General features: G+C 43.4%; 1 protein-coding gene across 6 annotated transcripts in view; it reads left to right on the forward strand.

The window, feature by feature from the left end:
* The first annotated feature begins 5,768 nt into the window (after positions 1 to 5,768).
* The window catches only part of LOC132380042 (platelet-derived growth factor subunit A-like), an 83,755-nt gene continuing 73,416 nt past the window's right edge, over positions 5,769 to 16,107 (forward strand). For 4 of the 6 annotated variants that reach the window (XM_059948526.1, XM_059948530.1, XM_059948527.1 and 1 more), the window contains exons 1-2: positions 5,769 to 5,964; positions 13,965 to 14,048. In XM_059948526.1, the coding sequence (XP_059804509.1) occupies positions 5,872 to 5,964; positions 13,965 to 14,048 (177 nt within the window). In that variant the 5' untranslated portion in view covers positions 5,769 to 5,871. The remainder of the gene's footprint in view (positions 5,965 to 13,964; positions 14,049 to 16,107) is intronic. The other 2 variants (XM_059948528.1, XM_059948529.1) reach the window with 1 other exon arrangement.

The raw sequence follows: 16,107 nt of genomic DNA on the forward strand, positions 1-16,107 counted from the left end.
TTAAGCTTGAAAAAGATTTCTATGGAAGGCTGTACAGTTCATGTCATATTCAGTGACAAAACCACTGTTGTTTTTCTTGTTTTTGTTTTATATTTGCACATTTTGTCTTCCTTCTGTTACGAAATTCCTGTAACTGGATCACTTACCAGCAAAGATAGAGAGGTCCATTGAAGTCTGATGGTACTACTTTTAAAAGTCTTTATTTATAAAGGGGCACAAAAATAAGATTAACACAGACATTCAGATAACATACATCGTCAATACTCAATCTAAAATACGCGGGTATAATAATAATCATCAACTAAGTAATAACTCTATCGTTTGTCTAGGGGATATTGTATTGTCCGATGGAAAGATAAAAGCCACTGTCCTTTCAAGCTGCAGCTCTTTGGGTTTAAGAGAGACGGTTTTAAACTTGCCTGGGTCTTTAATGAGGCCAATCCGTTGAGTCAAGGGAGTTGGTTCCCCGTTGTTAGTTCCAAGTCGTTTTCCGTGGTACCAGCCACCAGCCCCCAGGCAAGGGAACCGAACGCACGTGGCTTCCTTCAAATGGCTTCCCGCTATTGCGGGATCGCTAGCGTTTCTTCTGGTGCGTCTGAAGGGGTTGTTCTCCAGACCCTCTTTTATACTTCCTCACGGGGTAGTAGATGTCAATCAGGTTGGGGTGATGCAATCTCTCTCTCAACCAGCCCACTTTGTCCGAGGGCTTGCACATAGCATAGTCCCCAATCCACAAACGTTGTCTCCAGGAGACATGGCCATGTCTCTCTCTTTCTCATTTCATACCCAACCCAATAATGCTCTTGCGATTCTCACAAAGGAGGGGGCCGTCCCGCACCCTTCTGCCCCTCAGAGCTGTGGTACATTCATAACACTTCACACACTTGTTGTTTGCCTGTCTTTGTGTACAGCTTTTCACTGATTCGATTGTATTTCTTCCTAACAGCTGTCAATGCCAGCAAGAAAATGAACCTCAGGGCAGTACGTGATGACATATCCATACCTTGATAATTAAATTTACTTTGAACTTTGTATTGAACAACAGTATTTTGAAATCTTTTTAGGAAACTTTATATAATTGATGTGATTATATGCAATCGTATGGAGATGTCCAGGTTTTGCACCATTGCCTTATTAAAATCAATACACCTTCAAACTTGCCTTGCTGTGATTAAAATTTTGCTCAAGTTCTTATAGTTCATAACCTGCTAAGTTAAAAATAAGATAACTTGGACCTATTTGGAAGCTTCCTTTAAACTTTTTTTGTCATTAAATGGACTAGTGGACATACTCATGAAATCTGATATCTCACATTGATTGTTTTATGATTCAGTAATAAGTGGATCTGGGAACGTAATGGAGAAATTCCAGCTGGCTCTCTTGGACTTGAGTTGTTTGTTCAAACTTGTTAAAAACTCAGGAGAAAAGATGGTGTAGGATATCCAAAAGTCCCAAAAATCAGGGACAAAGCTCTTTTTTTCTGAGAGATATTTGAAAACTTTCTTGGCACAGTCCAGAGAGAGGGAGAACCTCTGAACATTTCATACACAGGTAGTCTCTCACAATAGGAATGTGGATTAAAAACAGATGCAAAAGATTCGCTTTAGTTGTCTCATGCACATTGAAACACCATTGAAATGTATTGTTATGTGTCAACGAACAACGCAGTGTTACCAAGCTTATGGTGCCAACATAGCATGCCCACAGTTTACTAATGTTAACCATTTATCTTTGACAGATGAGAGGAAATTGGAGCACCTGTAGGAAGCATACTGTATGTGGTTATGGGGAGAACATACAAACTCCTCACAGATAGTGGTGGGAATTGAACCCCGAACCTACAGCTGGGGCTGTAAATCATTCTACGAACCGTCAAGCTACCGCGCTGCCCTATCACAATGGTTTTGTGGGTTCTTCCACTGATGGGATAGATGGGGTGGGCAGGTGGGTACTTTCTGAGGTGGCCTGTTCCTTCTGCCACTTTTGTGGTATCACTATGCATTCCAGTACGTGGCCTGAGTGCTCCTCCGGCCATCCTGATTATTCCCTCTCTCCGATGAACAGTCACGGGCAAGAGATCCCCAGAGGTCAGTGGGGAAATGCCTTTCCCTCAAGGAGGTGTTGAACGCATTCTTAAAACATTTTCTCTGTCCACCTGGTAATCTACTCCCAGTGTGGTTAATGGTCTATTGTGAATTGCCTGGAATAGAGAATGATGGAACGTGGCAGGTGCTGATGAGGATGTGTCAATGAAGGCTCCTGGGTTCTCCTCATCATTAGCTGGGACACAGTACAATTTTGTTCTGGCCACATTTGGAGTTCTGGTTGCCACACCATAGGAAGGAAATGAATCCATTGGAGAGAAGACAGAGGAGATTTGCCAGCATGTTACCATGGATGGCTTGTTTCAATTATGTGAAGAGGCTGGGTTCATTTCCCTTGGATTGGGGAATGCTGAAGAGAGGACCTGGTGTAAATGAATGAGGGACAATTGCAGGGTATCTTCTCCCACAGTAGAGGGGTCTAAAATAAGATTTACAGTAAGGGATGAGAAGTTTGGAATTCTTACTGCTCATTATGCCACTGGTGTTTAGGGCAGCAATGATGGTCACCATCTCTGGCGGTGTTCAGGGCTTCCTTCATAATGTCAGTCGCTTCCCCTCAGTTTGATCTGCTGTCACCAATGCAAGCCCCAAGGCACCCAGGAAAACCGTCACACTCAGATGTAGAAGGGTTCTTCATTGCTGTATCAGTAACAATTTGGTTTTAACGGTCAGGGTTGTTAGCCCAGAGCTGAACCCCCGAACCTGGAGGACCCGTGGATCACCATTAGTCTGGACTCTACCCTTTCACCTGCTTGGCATGGGTGACCCTACCAAGAGCCAGACCGTAAAGCCCTGACACCAGCCCGCTTAGCTCTCCGGGTCATTGAGGCACCCAAGCCACCAAACCACAACAAGGTTGTCCTCTTGGAGATGTAGAGGTGTTCTGAGGGAAAAACATTGCACCCAGAGGATGGAACTCACTGTATGAATGGGTGTACTCTCATAGCTCTTAAGAAGTATCTTGACAAGAAGTATCTAGCCAAAGTGTAGAAGGCAAGGAGCTCATAACAGGGATGAATACAGATTGATAGTTGATGGTTAGCATGAACTTTGTGGGCCAAATGGCCTGCTTCTGTGCTGCCTGATTCAGTGATTCATTAGCAAACACGAGGAAATCTGCAGATGCTGGAAATTCAAACAACAACACACACAAAATGCTGGTGGAACACAGCAGGCCAGGCAGCATCTATAAGGAGAAGCGCTGTCGACGTTTCGGGCTGAGACGTCGACAGTGCTTCTCCTTATAGATGCTGCCTGGCCTGCTGTGTTCCACCAGCATTTTGTGTGTGTTCAGTGATTCATTATGTGTGCATCTGTCATCATCTTGTTTATAAACTTCATTTCTGAGCTGAGTTCGAATATTAGCCAACATAGGTTGGGACTGATGTTAATGCCAGGCTTAATCACTGCCTGCATCCTTCAACACTGTCTTGAAGCTGCCTTCGAAGCAAAACAGGGACTAAGGATGGGAAGTTGTGGCACCCCGTTTTCTGGAGTGTATCTCTGCCCCAGTCACGCCGCACACACAGAGCGCTGCGATGCACAGACATGGGGCATCCACGGACCGGGCCAGGAGTCCGCCCGCACATCAGGTCCACAGACCAGCACGGAAGAAGGGGGAGCAAGTTGTCTGCAGGTTCCTGAGTCAGAGTCCTGTGCAGGCAGCAGGAACGAAGCCCAACAACCCCCCAGGTTCACGAATCGGTGAGACTAGATCTCGAGGCTGAGCGTTGGCGGGGATCCTCTGTGGTACTCGAAGGCCCAGCGACTACGTGTCCAAGTCCAAACCCGAGCCCGCTGGAGGCCAAAGAATTCGACCTGTCTTGGGGTTAGGAGCCTGTGTATGTGCGTGGGTGGGATGGAGCTTGTTTTGCTGTTGTTGTTTTGTTGCTTGTCTTCTGTTTTGCTGTGCTCTGCGTTGTTTTGCAGAGCGCTGTGGGCATGCTATGTAGAGGCAGGAATGTCTGACGACACTGCGGGCTGCCCCCTGCACAGCCTCGGCTACATTGATTGTAAATGCAAATGATGCATTTCACCATATGTTTTGATGTGCATGTGATAAACATCCTTGAATCTTAAATCTTGAAACTGAGCACCGAGAAGCCTTTAAGTCAACGCAAACTCCATGAGCACCTGGTATGTGTAGAGGAGACTCCAGGCTGTATATCAGGTGACTGATAAGAAATATTCAAGTAATGGTGGAGTTAATGAGTAGAGAACAATCATAGCCATCCCTTTGAAGAAGATTCTTTGACTGGCTGACTGAAAATTGTTTAACGCCATTTCCTGTGCAGAAGTGTAAAGGAGAATTAAATAATTGTTACTCTGGATTTGATGCAATATAAAAGAAAGAAAGACAAAGAACACAATAAAAATAAAAATAAGATAGATTGTGTGTCCATAAAGCGCTGCTAGGCTGTACGTAAGGTGACTGACAGGAAATATTCAAATAGCAGTGGAGTTAGTGGGTAGAGGTGTTGGTCACCTTACTGCTTGGGGAAAGTATTTGCTTTTCAGATGCTTTGGTCCCGGTGTGGATGCTACGTTGCCTCCACCCTGATAGAAGAGGGGTAAATAGTCCATGAGCAGGGTGGGGTAAGATCCTTCATGATGTTATTGGCTACTTTCTGCATACATGCCCTTGATGAGGGGCTGGTGATGCACTGGGCAGTTTCAACTCCCTGTTGCAGAGGCTTCCTGTCTGCCGCAGTGCAGTTTCTGCACCTAGCAGTGTTGCAGTTTGCCAAGATGCTCCCTACTGCGCATCTGTAAAAGTGTCAAATCCAGCTCTCTTCAGCCTCCTCAGAAAGTAGAGGCATTGGCGAGCTTTCCTGACTGTGTAGGATGTGCTCTGGGACCATGAGAGATCGTATGAGATGTGCAGTCCCGGGAGTTTGAGACTGCTAGGGGTGGCGGGACATTCCCCCCGAAGCCGATAACGATCTCCTCTGTCATGTTGACATTCAGGCAGAGGTTATAGAAGGCCTGGAGCTCTTCCAGCCCCTCTCTGTAGGCCTTCTCACTGTTGTTGGTCACGAGCCCCACCGCTCTCGTGTCATCTCGTGACGGTGTGATTTTTCGGGTGTTAGGCAGTGCGGAGTGTACAGTAATAATCTCAGCACCTGGGGAGGGTGGGAGGCACCCATGTTGAGGATGACAAGGAGGGAGGAGCAGTTGTGCATCCTGACTATCTGATGAGGTTGGGTGAGGGATTCCTACGGCTTCTAAGTGCTTGATTCACCTGGGCAATGTGACATTAGGAACACTGCTGAGCTCCAGAGCATTTGCACTGGTGTCAAATCATCAGATCTCCATCATCATCTACCAGCTCTGCATATCTTCAATATATGACAGTCATGTGTTTGTCCCATTCTCTATATGATTGTCTTGAGTCACTCTGGAAGCTAAATTAGAAGCAAATGGCCAAATAAGAGATGCTACACAAACAAACTTCGCAACTCCTGATTCCTCGTTAAGTTTCACCTTCTTTAAGAACTAAAAAAAAATGCTTCTTATTTTAAAAAAGTGCCTGCCCTGGCAAAACAGTTTTACATGTTGACTGGTGCTCTTTAGCAGTCTAAGAGTTAAAAGGGAAAGTTTTCACTAATGAATTCCATTGGCTTTTAGTGGGCGTAGATTTAGTGCGGAAGAAGTATGTGAGGATCTCATTTGCAAACATTGCTGGGCAGCTCAGGGAAAAAGAAGGGACTAAGTACCTGTAATTAACTGGACTATAATTCAGTTCATCACCACACCGTTGCAGCAAATGGATCTTTTGCAGAAAACAGCAGGAAGCAACATGAAATCCCAGGTCCTTGTTTTCCTCTCTCTGTTCTGTTTCTGGACAACCATCTCTGAGGTAATAGACATTGCTTTTAGACCTAATAACGAGTAATTTCTTGGACTCTTTGCCTGCGTGTCTGAGCACCTACTTTTTCTTGGATTTCTGATCTGTACTTCTAATTATTGCACAATTTTTGAGTGTAGTTTTGTGATAAGAGTACATTTGTGATAGAAGAAAATTACTTGCAATTTCCCACACTGTGGGAATTGCAGCCCAGTCCGGTTCTACACAAATGTTGTTATATATAATTTTCTAGGGCGTGTGCACACATTGCACAGTGGTAGTATATTTTAAATGTCTGTGACGAATACTGATTAATACACAGTACAGTAGTGTAACGGTTAGCTCAATCGCTTTACAGCAAGCACCGATCAGGTTTCGATTCCCGCCTCTGTCTTAAGGAGTTTATATGTTCTGCCCGTAAACACACAGGTTTCCTCTGGGTGCTCTGGTTTCCTCTCACATTCTAAAGATGTACGCTTAGGGTTGGTAAGTTGTGAACATGGAACAACAGCTTGACATGGAATAGATGGGCTGAAGGGCCCATTTCTATGCTGTAGTATTCTATGATATCATGACTGTGTAACTCTATACAAGTTGTTTATATTAATATAATTGATGAGAAGTAACAGACCTCAGAGATTTATATGTTACGTAGTTGTTTCATGCTCTGTGTTTACAAACCGTGAAATTCTGTTTACAAGTACATAAAGATTTTTATTCCTCATGTATGTGAAGGATTTAAGAAATAAAGTCAATTCAATTCCGTTCCCTAGGGGAGAATATTAGTTTTGATTTGTAAAAAGGACATTTGACATTAAAGCATGACACGGGAGAGTACGTATTTAGCAGAGAACAGCCATGAGTGAGAACACAAAATGCTCGGAGTATCATGTAAAGAATTTTTCTTTCCGCCGAAAGGATATATTTGTGGTTGAGAGGTTGTAGCAAAGGTTCACAACTTGATTCCTGGAATGGTGGGTCTACCAAATAAGGAAAAATAGAGTAATCTGGACCTCTATTCCCTAGAGTTTGAAAGATTGGGAGTTAACTTCATTGAGACGTGAAGGGGTGGGACGGGCGTGGACGGTGAGGAGGTACAAGAAATTTCTGATATTGGAATGCAGAGCAACAGACAATCTGCAGGAGGAGATCAGTGGGTCGTGTAGCATCCGTAGAAGGAAAGGAACTGTCAACATTTTGGTTCAAATTCCTGCTCAGAATGGAGGTCAACCAAAACAATGAAAATTCCTTTTTCCCCACAGATGCTGCTTGGCTGTCTGAGTTCTTCCTACAGATTGCTTATTACTCTGAATGGGGAGGATGTTTCCAATGACTAAAATGTCCAGGTCATTTAAGACTGAAATAAGGAGACATTTCTTCATGCAGAGAGTGGTGAATCTGGAATTTTCTATGCTGGAAAGCTCTGAAGGTTCAGTCATTGCATTCATCCCAGATTAATAGACCCTTAGCTGTTAGAGAAATCAGGGATTGATACAGAAAATCAGCCATGATCTTCTCCTGGGCAGTATGGTAGCGTAGTGGTTGGTGTAATGCTATACAACACCAGTGACCCGGGTTCAAATCCCACCACTGTCTGTAAGGAGTTTGTACGTTCTCCCTGTGATGGTATGGTACATTCCAAAGACGTACCAGTTAGTAGGTTAATTAGTCACATGGGAGGGTGGGCTCATTGGGCCAGAAGGGCTCGATACTGTGCTGTATCTTGAAATAAAATTAAATTTAAAAAAAATCAAAAAGTAAATGATTTTATTGAGATGCAGAGCAGAGTTGAGGGGCTGAATGGACTACTTTGCCCTAATTTCTTCTTCTTGCATGTTCGCAGAACTGTAGATGCAATAAAAAGTAAATACCCTGCAGGTAAGCACCATTTGTAGAGAGAGAAACAAGATTAATGTTTCAGGTCTATGTCCTTTCATCAGAAACCAGAGGTGTGAACGAATACAGCATAATATGCAAGGAAAAAGAGATTGCTCCTGATGAAGGGTCTCGGCCCGAAACGTCGACAGCACTTCTCCCTATAGATGCTGCCTGGCCTGCTGTGTTCCACCAGCATTTTATGTGTGCTGCACATTTAAGGATGACCCAAAGCATTTGAATTGCTATAATATGAACTCAAAGTGGTAAACTTGTTATTTTTATTATTAGAGATATTGTACAGTAACGAGCCCTTGCCACCCCAGTAACATCCAGATGACTTAATTAACCGACTAACCCGTATGTCTTTGGACTGTGGGAAGAAACCCATGCGGACATTACGGGGCGACCATACACACTCCTCACAGACTGTAGAGGGAATTGAACCTGGGACATTGATGTTGAAAAGTATTATGCAGACCACTATGATACCATGCTATTGTAAAAAATAATGTTACTATCTTAACAGGAAAAAAATAGATGTCACTGAGAGTTGACCAACAGAACATCAAAAATATAGATATGTGAAGATTATCATTGCTGCACACTTTATTTCTGATCCTAGGGTTAAGAAATGGACAACACTTGATTATAGGTTGGTTTCATGCTGGGATAAATTGTCCATATTAAAACATAATAAAGTGGGCAAATGTATATTTCCTTAAACAACTAGATTGAAAAATTGAATAATTGGAGTCTGAAACAGAAAGTGTTAATTAGAAGAAATATCTAAATATTAGGTGAAAGGAAAAGAGATAGAGAACAAACAGATTTTCACTTCTTTTAGACAAAAGTCTCCAACACTAGCTCAAATCTGAAGTAATAGGATTCCACAATTCTTAACGTTAATCTTCTTCGTCAGGGAGTTGTTTTGCCATGTCTGTGATATCACATTATTAGACCAGGATTATAAACCCTTCTTCAGGATAGTTTGATGAAGGCATATCAGATAAACACATTTTTCCATTATTCCACATTTTTCAAGGGCTGAATTCTCAGTAAGGTACTGTTATCATTCATTCTACGACAGAGCAGGGCATCTTTGACAATAGGATTCCTAATTTTGATATTTACTTGTTTGCGCACAGTTAAATTCTAGGTCATGTTGCTGCAAATTCTGGTTCAATGAAGTTATTGCACAATTAAATTCCTAAATGAGCTTGTTTAAATAAACAAGTTATTCTAGAGGGTCATGGGAAGCAAACAGAGGTTTGCCAGTGAGTAGAGCCCAAGATCCTTTGTATTCATTAGGGACTGCATAACGCAATTTGCCACTTCATTCCAGTTAACTGATCATTCAGCATTTTAACACAAAATTCCCACTTGAATATTATTTGTTAAGCTAAAATAATTAGCTAATTGTTATCCTTGTGTACAAATTTCATTAGGTGTGCACTTTGCATAGAGCAGCCCAGGATCTCACAGGATTTAAAATTGATTTTAAAAAAAATACTTCAACAATGTTGCCATTTGGTCTGTAGTCTGTCTTGGCCCCTTTCCATAGCGCATAATATTGTTTTTGTTTTTGTTTAATGAGGCAAAAGAAAAGAAGACATCAGACTAAACCATATAAACCTAAGCATATCGAGGCTTTAACTACCATTACACAAAGGGGAGCAGGGTATCTTCCACCAATTGACAAGCTGCCCAAGCTTGTTGGCGGCCTGCCTTTGGAGCTGGCACATTCCCACTGGGATTCTGGGTTCTAGTCATTTGAAGAGGCCCGGAACAGTACTGGATCTCTCTTGAGTGTGTGTGTGTGGCAGGGTCCGCCTCCTGGGTTTCCTTGACAGGCTGGCAGGCCGTGTATTCACTAGCCATTAAAGCTAACTTTCAGAATCACGCAGGCGCTAACGTAGATAATGATTACAAAAACCTCAAATTATTATAAACCTAAAAAAAATTAAAACACCAAAAACCATATTTGAAAACAATTGAAGTGATTTAAATCAGTAGGATTTAAACAAACATTGATTTAAAGTGAAGCCAGAAGGTGCTGGAAAGTAATAGAGGGGAAGCCAAGGAATTTTGATTCTGACAGATGTTAAAACACTCTGTTGCCTGGTTGAAGTTATTGTGACTTTGAATCTTTTAACTCCAAATCAGAAGGGTAACTATGGGAACCTGCATGGCTCAGTCTTATAACAGAGGCCTTAAGAGGCATTAGTCAGACCACACTTGGAGTATTGTGAGTAGTTTTGGGCCACTTATCGAAGAAAAGCTGTGCTGGCATTGGAAAGAGCCCAGAGGATGCTCACCTGTAAGATTCTGGGAATGAAGGGGTTAACATATTGCAGTAACTTCTACTTTACAAAAAGACCACTCAACAACTTGATGGCCAAAAGAGCATCTTTATCTGAGACGGCAAATGATATTTACAATACCGGGGTTTCCAGGTACCTCGTGCGGCCTGGGTGGAGGAACTACATACAATGCACACTGGGAGTAAAAAGAGCGGAAGTAAAGACCCCGCCAACCCCGGATCCCGCCTCTCGTTACCAACAGCTTCCTGATTAGTATTAACTTACTTTTAATAATACTCACATTACTACACTTCTCCCCCTTTAAAATCCAGCATTCCCCAAATATAGAAGAACTGGGAAATAAAAACAGTGGTATCATTAGCAACAGTTTACCAATACACAAACACCTAAAAAAATGGCAAATTCGACATTCAGTCTAACAACAAAAGAAACTATCCAATCAAAGACTCAGTCTGTCAGGAGGTTTGAGAGAGCGCTGCGATCTACGCACTACCCCCGGTGACCCAGCAGGCACCGCTGGTGAGGATGTTTTGGGTGGATCTACTGTTGGGGACACGAGAGGGGTCTGCGTGTCCGTGTGAGAAATTCCATCCTCTTCAGGGGACTCTGCCCCCTCTGCCAGTGTCTCTCTCTCTAGCAAAGTCACTGATGGACATGCTTTCCTGGTATGCATTAAGTGGTCATTGCTCCTTAACTGTTTTGGACTACTGAGCTTCTTTGAAATCGGTGGCAGGCTATTCTCAGCATTATTGGGATAAACGGCATCTGCAGGTTTGCCACCTAGCTTGGAGCGCACTGAAGCAGGAACTTTGGTTCTTGAACCATCGTCAAGACCGTGGCTCAGAATAGACCCAATTGCAAATTTTTAATAGAGTTCCTTGTTATAACTTGGAACTATCTGGAGCTCAACAGCAGGAAATCGCAATGCGTTTCGGAAAACCTCTTGTGCTTGAACAAAGGTCTTGTCCGTTAAATCACAGTCGTTGATTTTGATGATACATTCATTCTCCTGGAGCAGGTTCTCTTTTCTTGAACGGCTGTTCCCTTCAATACCATGAATAGTCAGGCCAAGGAATCTTCCACTCAGTGTAGAGTTGAAAGGCACCACATGGATTCCCAGGGGGTCACCACCTCCAGAAAATTCTACTTTCTTTGTCAAATCACTTAGAGTGCTTGCTGAATGCTTGTCTGCTGGTCCTGGAGTCTCTGTTCTTACATCGTCTGCGGGTGCCCTGTTTGATACTGTTACGATTGGCTTCACATGCAGGTTCCTGTTAGCGGGATCATCAGGCTGAGATGCACCTTGCTGTAACTGGGCAGGTGGTACAAGAGCTGGGTCACTGCTTTGCCGTACTAGAAGTGGCGTGCTGGCTTTCAGTGCCGAGGGGGTAAATTCAATTGCTCCTGTAATAGGCTGAAGAGCCGCAAGCTGCGCTGCGAACTCACTCTCAAATGCGTCTAGACTATGTCTGTCACTCACATTGCCATCGGTGACTTCGTCTGCACACTGCACCTCTTGTTCTTCCGTCATGTGCTCATATTTAAATTCATGCCAGTTGAGCCAGATTTTGCGAAGCCAATCGCGGCCCAGAAGACTGGGCCCACTGCCCTTAGCTATCACCAGCCTGGCTTACAGACAAGCTGGATGAACTCAGCAGGTCGGGCAGCATCCGTTGAAATGGATTTTTCAACGGATGCTGCCCGACCTGCTGAGTTCATCCAGCTTGTTTGTACGTGTTGATTTGACCACAGCATTTGCAGTGCACTTTGTGTTTATCAGCCTGGCTTCAGCCTTTTGGCCCCCGGCCGAAATATCCACATATAACACCCCTAAATGAGGTATGGGCTGCCCCATATAGGTCCTGAGTTGGAGCTTAGATGGTCTGATGGGAGGCAGGTTGGATCCCCATGCCCTCCTGTAGGTCTCTTCACTAATGACCGATGCAGTAGCCCCTGAATCAATCTCGAACTCAATGTTCTTTCCCTTAACAGTGACTGTGACATAATATGGTTCAGGTGGTCCCTCATCCGTTTCCACCCCAAACATGTTGTAGCCTCTCCGTCTGCTTCTCCCAGGTGGTGTGTGACTGCCTGAGTCTGTTGAGCTTTCCCCTGCCCAGGCTTAACCTTACACTTTATGCTCCTGCACTTTTTAACGGAATGTCCCTTCTTGCTACAAGCATAGCAGACAGTATCTTTGAATCTACAAACATTTGCATAGTGTGTTCCTCCACACCAAAAACATTCCACCCGCTTTTCCTGCCTACCAGTCTCCCTCCTGACGCGGGAGCACTGCCGCTGACTGCGACACCCCAGATCCTTTCTGTGTATCCTTGGCATTATTAGCAGCCAACTCCACGCCTCGAGCAATCCCTAGGGCTGTTTTGAAAGTCAACGGTGGGGTTTCCCCCAACAAGCGGCATTATTACTGCCGCATACTAATCTGCCACGGAGCATGTCATCCAACACGGCTCTGAAATCGCAATGCTCTGAAAGCTGCCGAAGCTCGGCCACAGAATCGCCCACAGACTGACCTGGCTTCCGGACGTGGCCGTGAAACTTGAACCATTGAACTATCACCGAACACTTCGGATTGTGGTGGTTCCCCACGAGCTTGACCAGTTCGTCGTATGGAATTTCTCCTGGTTTCCGCGGCATAGCTAAGTTCCGTATCAGCTTGTACGTCTTTGCCCCACACACGCTCAGGAGAATAGAGCGCTTCTTAGCCTCCTTAGTAATTCCATTAGCACAGAAAAAGTGGCCCAACCTTTCCTCGTACACCGGCCACTCCTCCATTTGCTCGTCGAACACACTGACCGTGCCAAACATAGCCATTGAGCACGAGGCTCCTCGCCTGCTCACAGCTCCTGAACGAAAATGGGGCCGACCCGTCCACTAAACCAGTTTACCTGGTCACCAAAAATACGAGGTAACTTCCACTTTACAAAAAGACCACTCGACAACCACTCGATGGCCAAAAGAGCATCTTTATCTGGGACGGCAAATGATATTTACAATACAGAGGCTTCCAGGTACCTCGTGCGGCCTGGGTGGAGGAACTATATACAATGCACACTGGGAGTAAAAAGAGCGGAAGTAAAGATCCCGCCAACCCCGGATCCCGCCTCTCGTTACCAACAGCTTCCTGATTAGTATCAACTTACTTTTAATAATATTCACATTACAACACATATGAAGAGCGTTTGAAGGCTCTAGGTGAGTCCTTGCTGGAATTTGGAAGCATGAGGGGAAATCTTATTGAAGCCTATGGAATATTGATGGAGTGTATGTGAAGAGGATGGTTCCTGTAGTGGGTGAGTCTAGGAGCAGAGGACACAGCCTCAGTACAGAGAGATGCCAATTTAAAACTAAGATGTCTTTAGCCAGAGGGTGGTGAATCCATGGAATCCATTGCCTCAGATGGCTGTGGAGGCCAAGTCCTTGAGTATATTAAAAGCAGAGGTTGATGGGTTCTTAATTAATCAGGGTGAAGGCCGGAGGATGGGTTTGAGAGGAATAATAAAGTCAATCATGATGGAATGGTGGAGCAGATATGATGGGCTGAATGGCCTGATTCTGCCCCTAAGTCTTTTGGTGTTATTATCCTACGGGTTACTGCTATGCTAAATTGATGAAGTTATTGGTGAAGTTATTAGTGTCTCTCTTTTGTATTTGTACAAAACAAAACCAAAACTTCTGCTGCTGCCCTCTAACTTGTTCTCACCTTCAGATGTCAAGGTGATGAAGGTAATGCTTCTTGTTCCATATCTGTATTTTCCCTTCTCTTTCCCAATCTCTCTTTCTCCATTTCAGGGGAGAGACTCATCATCCACATCCGTTACAAGCTCACAGACTCCCACAGCTATCTCGACTACACCTTCTCACACCCTGCTCCTGGTAAGGACTTCTTTTTCATTCTCCCATTTTTTTCCTCACTCTCTGTTGTATCTATCCTGATGATGAGGTTCTCCCCACCAGTGCTAACAATATGCCTTCTACTTTTCTCTAGCTTTGGTTTTCAACTATGTATTTCCCTCACTCCTGCCATCAACCCCTCTCCTCCCAATGAGAACATGAATAAGGCTTCTCTCATTATCATCTTGCACCCCACCGGCCTCCACATTCAATGGATTATCTTCTGTGGTTTCCACCATCTTCAATGAATTTCTGCCACCGGTTACGTCTTCCCCTCCTTTCCTCTTTCAGCATTGTAAATCCTTAGTGTCCGTCAGCCACTCTCCTTTTTACAGCACTTTCCTTTGCAATTGCAGGAAGGGCATCACCTACTGATTTACCTCGTGCCTCCCTACTCTACAGGGACCCAAACACTACTTCCAGTTGAAGCAGCAATTTACCTTCACTTCTTTAAATCCATTGGCGCTCACAATATGGTTCATACTATATGTTGAAACCAAATGCAGATCAGGTGACCAATTTGCATGACACCTTTATTCTATCCACTTTGAGCTTCCGGTTGCTTGTCACTTGAATTCTCCAGTCTACTTTCATTCTGGCCTCCGACGCTCTCCCAATAAAATCTAAACTAACCTCAAAGAACAACACCTGGGCATGTTGCAGCTCATGGGGTTTAATAACAAAGTCAGCAATTTCAGATAAGCTTGTTGTGAATCAGAACTGGCTAGTTCTGATTTTAGGTCATCCATCATAACACAGGTTTTCACTCTCCACAGATGTTGCCTGATCTGCTCGATGTTTGCAGTATTCTCTTTTGTCTCAGACTTTCAGCAGCTACCGTGTTACTCTCACAGTTCCAACATGTTCTTTTGTTCTTTATTCTTTAACTCCCTGTTCATCTATGAACATGATCATGGAAAAACTCCTTTGTTCTCTCCAATCTCCCCTCTCTCCAACCTAAAACAAATGTTATCTCTCATCTCCAGTTCTGTTGGTGCAACTGACCTAACATATTAACTCACAACCCATAATTTCATGCCCTGTAAGTCAGTGATGATAAATCTAATTCAATTCACTCTTCACAGATGCTGCCTGCCTCGCAGAGTATTTACTGTGCTTTCTGTCTTTATTTCAAACATTAGCAAATTTTTGACTTTCAAATAAAACTTCAGCATGCACTTTCAATTCCCTCCCCTAAGCCCACAGCTGTTTCTTCCTTGTGTAACTAATAGGGCAGTTGGGTCCACACCAGGTGAACTGGGACAGGTAAAGCCAGCAGGTTTCCCTTCCAAAATGCTGAGAAACCTGAGGATGTCTGCAGTTTTCCCGTTGCACTCTGTGAGGTGACATGGATCCTACTCATAACCATGGCAAAAATCTGTCTTGTGAGTGATGAGCAAACCTGCCGACTTTTAGGCAGGAGATTGAGGTCAATGTCTGATTATTTTCCTTGCAATTTTTTTATTTACTCAACTTATGTGGTGTCTGGAAAAATCAAGTGCAGTGTGTAAAGAAAACTACAAGCAGAATGTGAATCTTCTTCCTCTGTTGACTATATAACAGTAATAACATGTCTGGGAATTTTTCAGTCTGTATGTAAACCATATTGAGCTGACGTACCTTAAAGATGGTGATAATTAACTAATTCAGATGCCTTTTTAAAATTAATACAGGGATATTTTCATTATTGTTAAAGTATTAAAAGTTTTTTTTTGCTGACAAAAGATATTGAAGACTTGGGTTTCAACCTAAGTGAGCTATTTCAAGTTCTCTGGATAATGATATATACTGAGAAAAAAGAAAAAAATATATATAGTAGAATAACCTAAGTGTGTGTGTATATATATATATATATATATATATATATATATATATACACACACACAGAAAGAGAGAGAGAGAGAGAGGGGGGGGGATGGAAGAGTTTATATTTTGGTTCTAGCAAACATCACATTACCATAGAACAAAAATCTTTTTAAAGTATACTGGACTCTGTTATGTAAAATGATATTATAGAGGAATATTGTTAAACAGATGGAAT

The sequence above is a fragment of the Hypanus sabinus genome, chromosome 23, assembly GCF_030144855.1.
Source record: "Hypanus sabinus isolate sHypSab1 chromosome 23, sHypSab1.hap1, whole genome shotgun sequence".
NCBI lineage: Eukaryota > Metazoa > Chordata > Chondrichthyes > Myliobatiformes > Dasyatidae > Hypanus > Hypanus sabinus.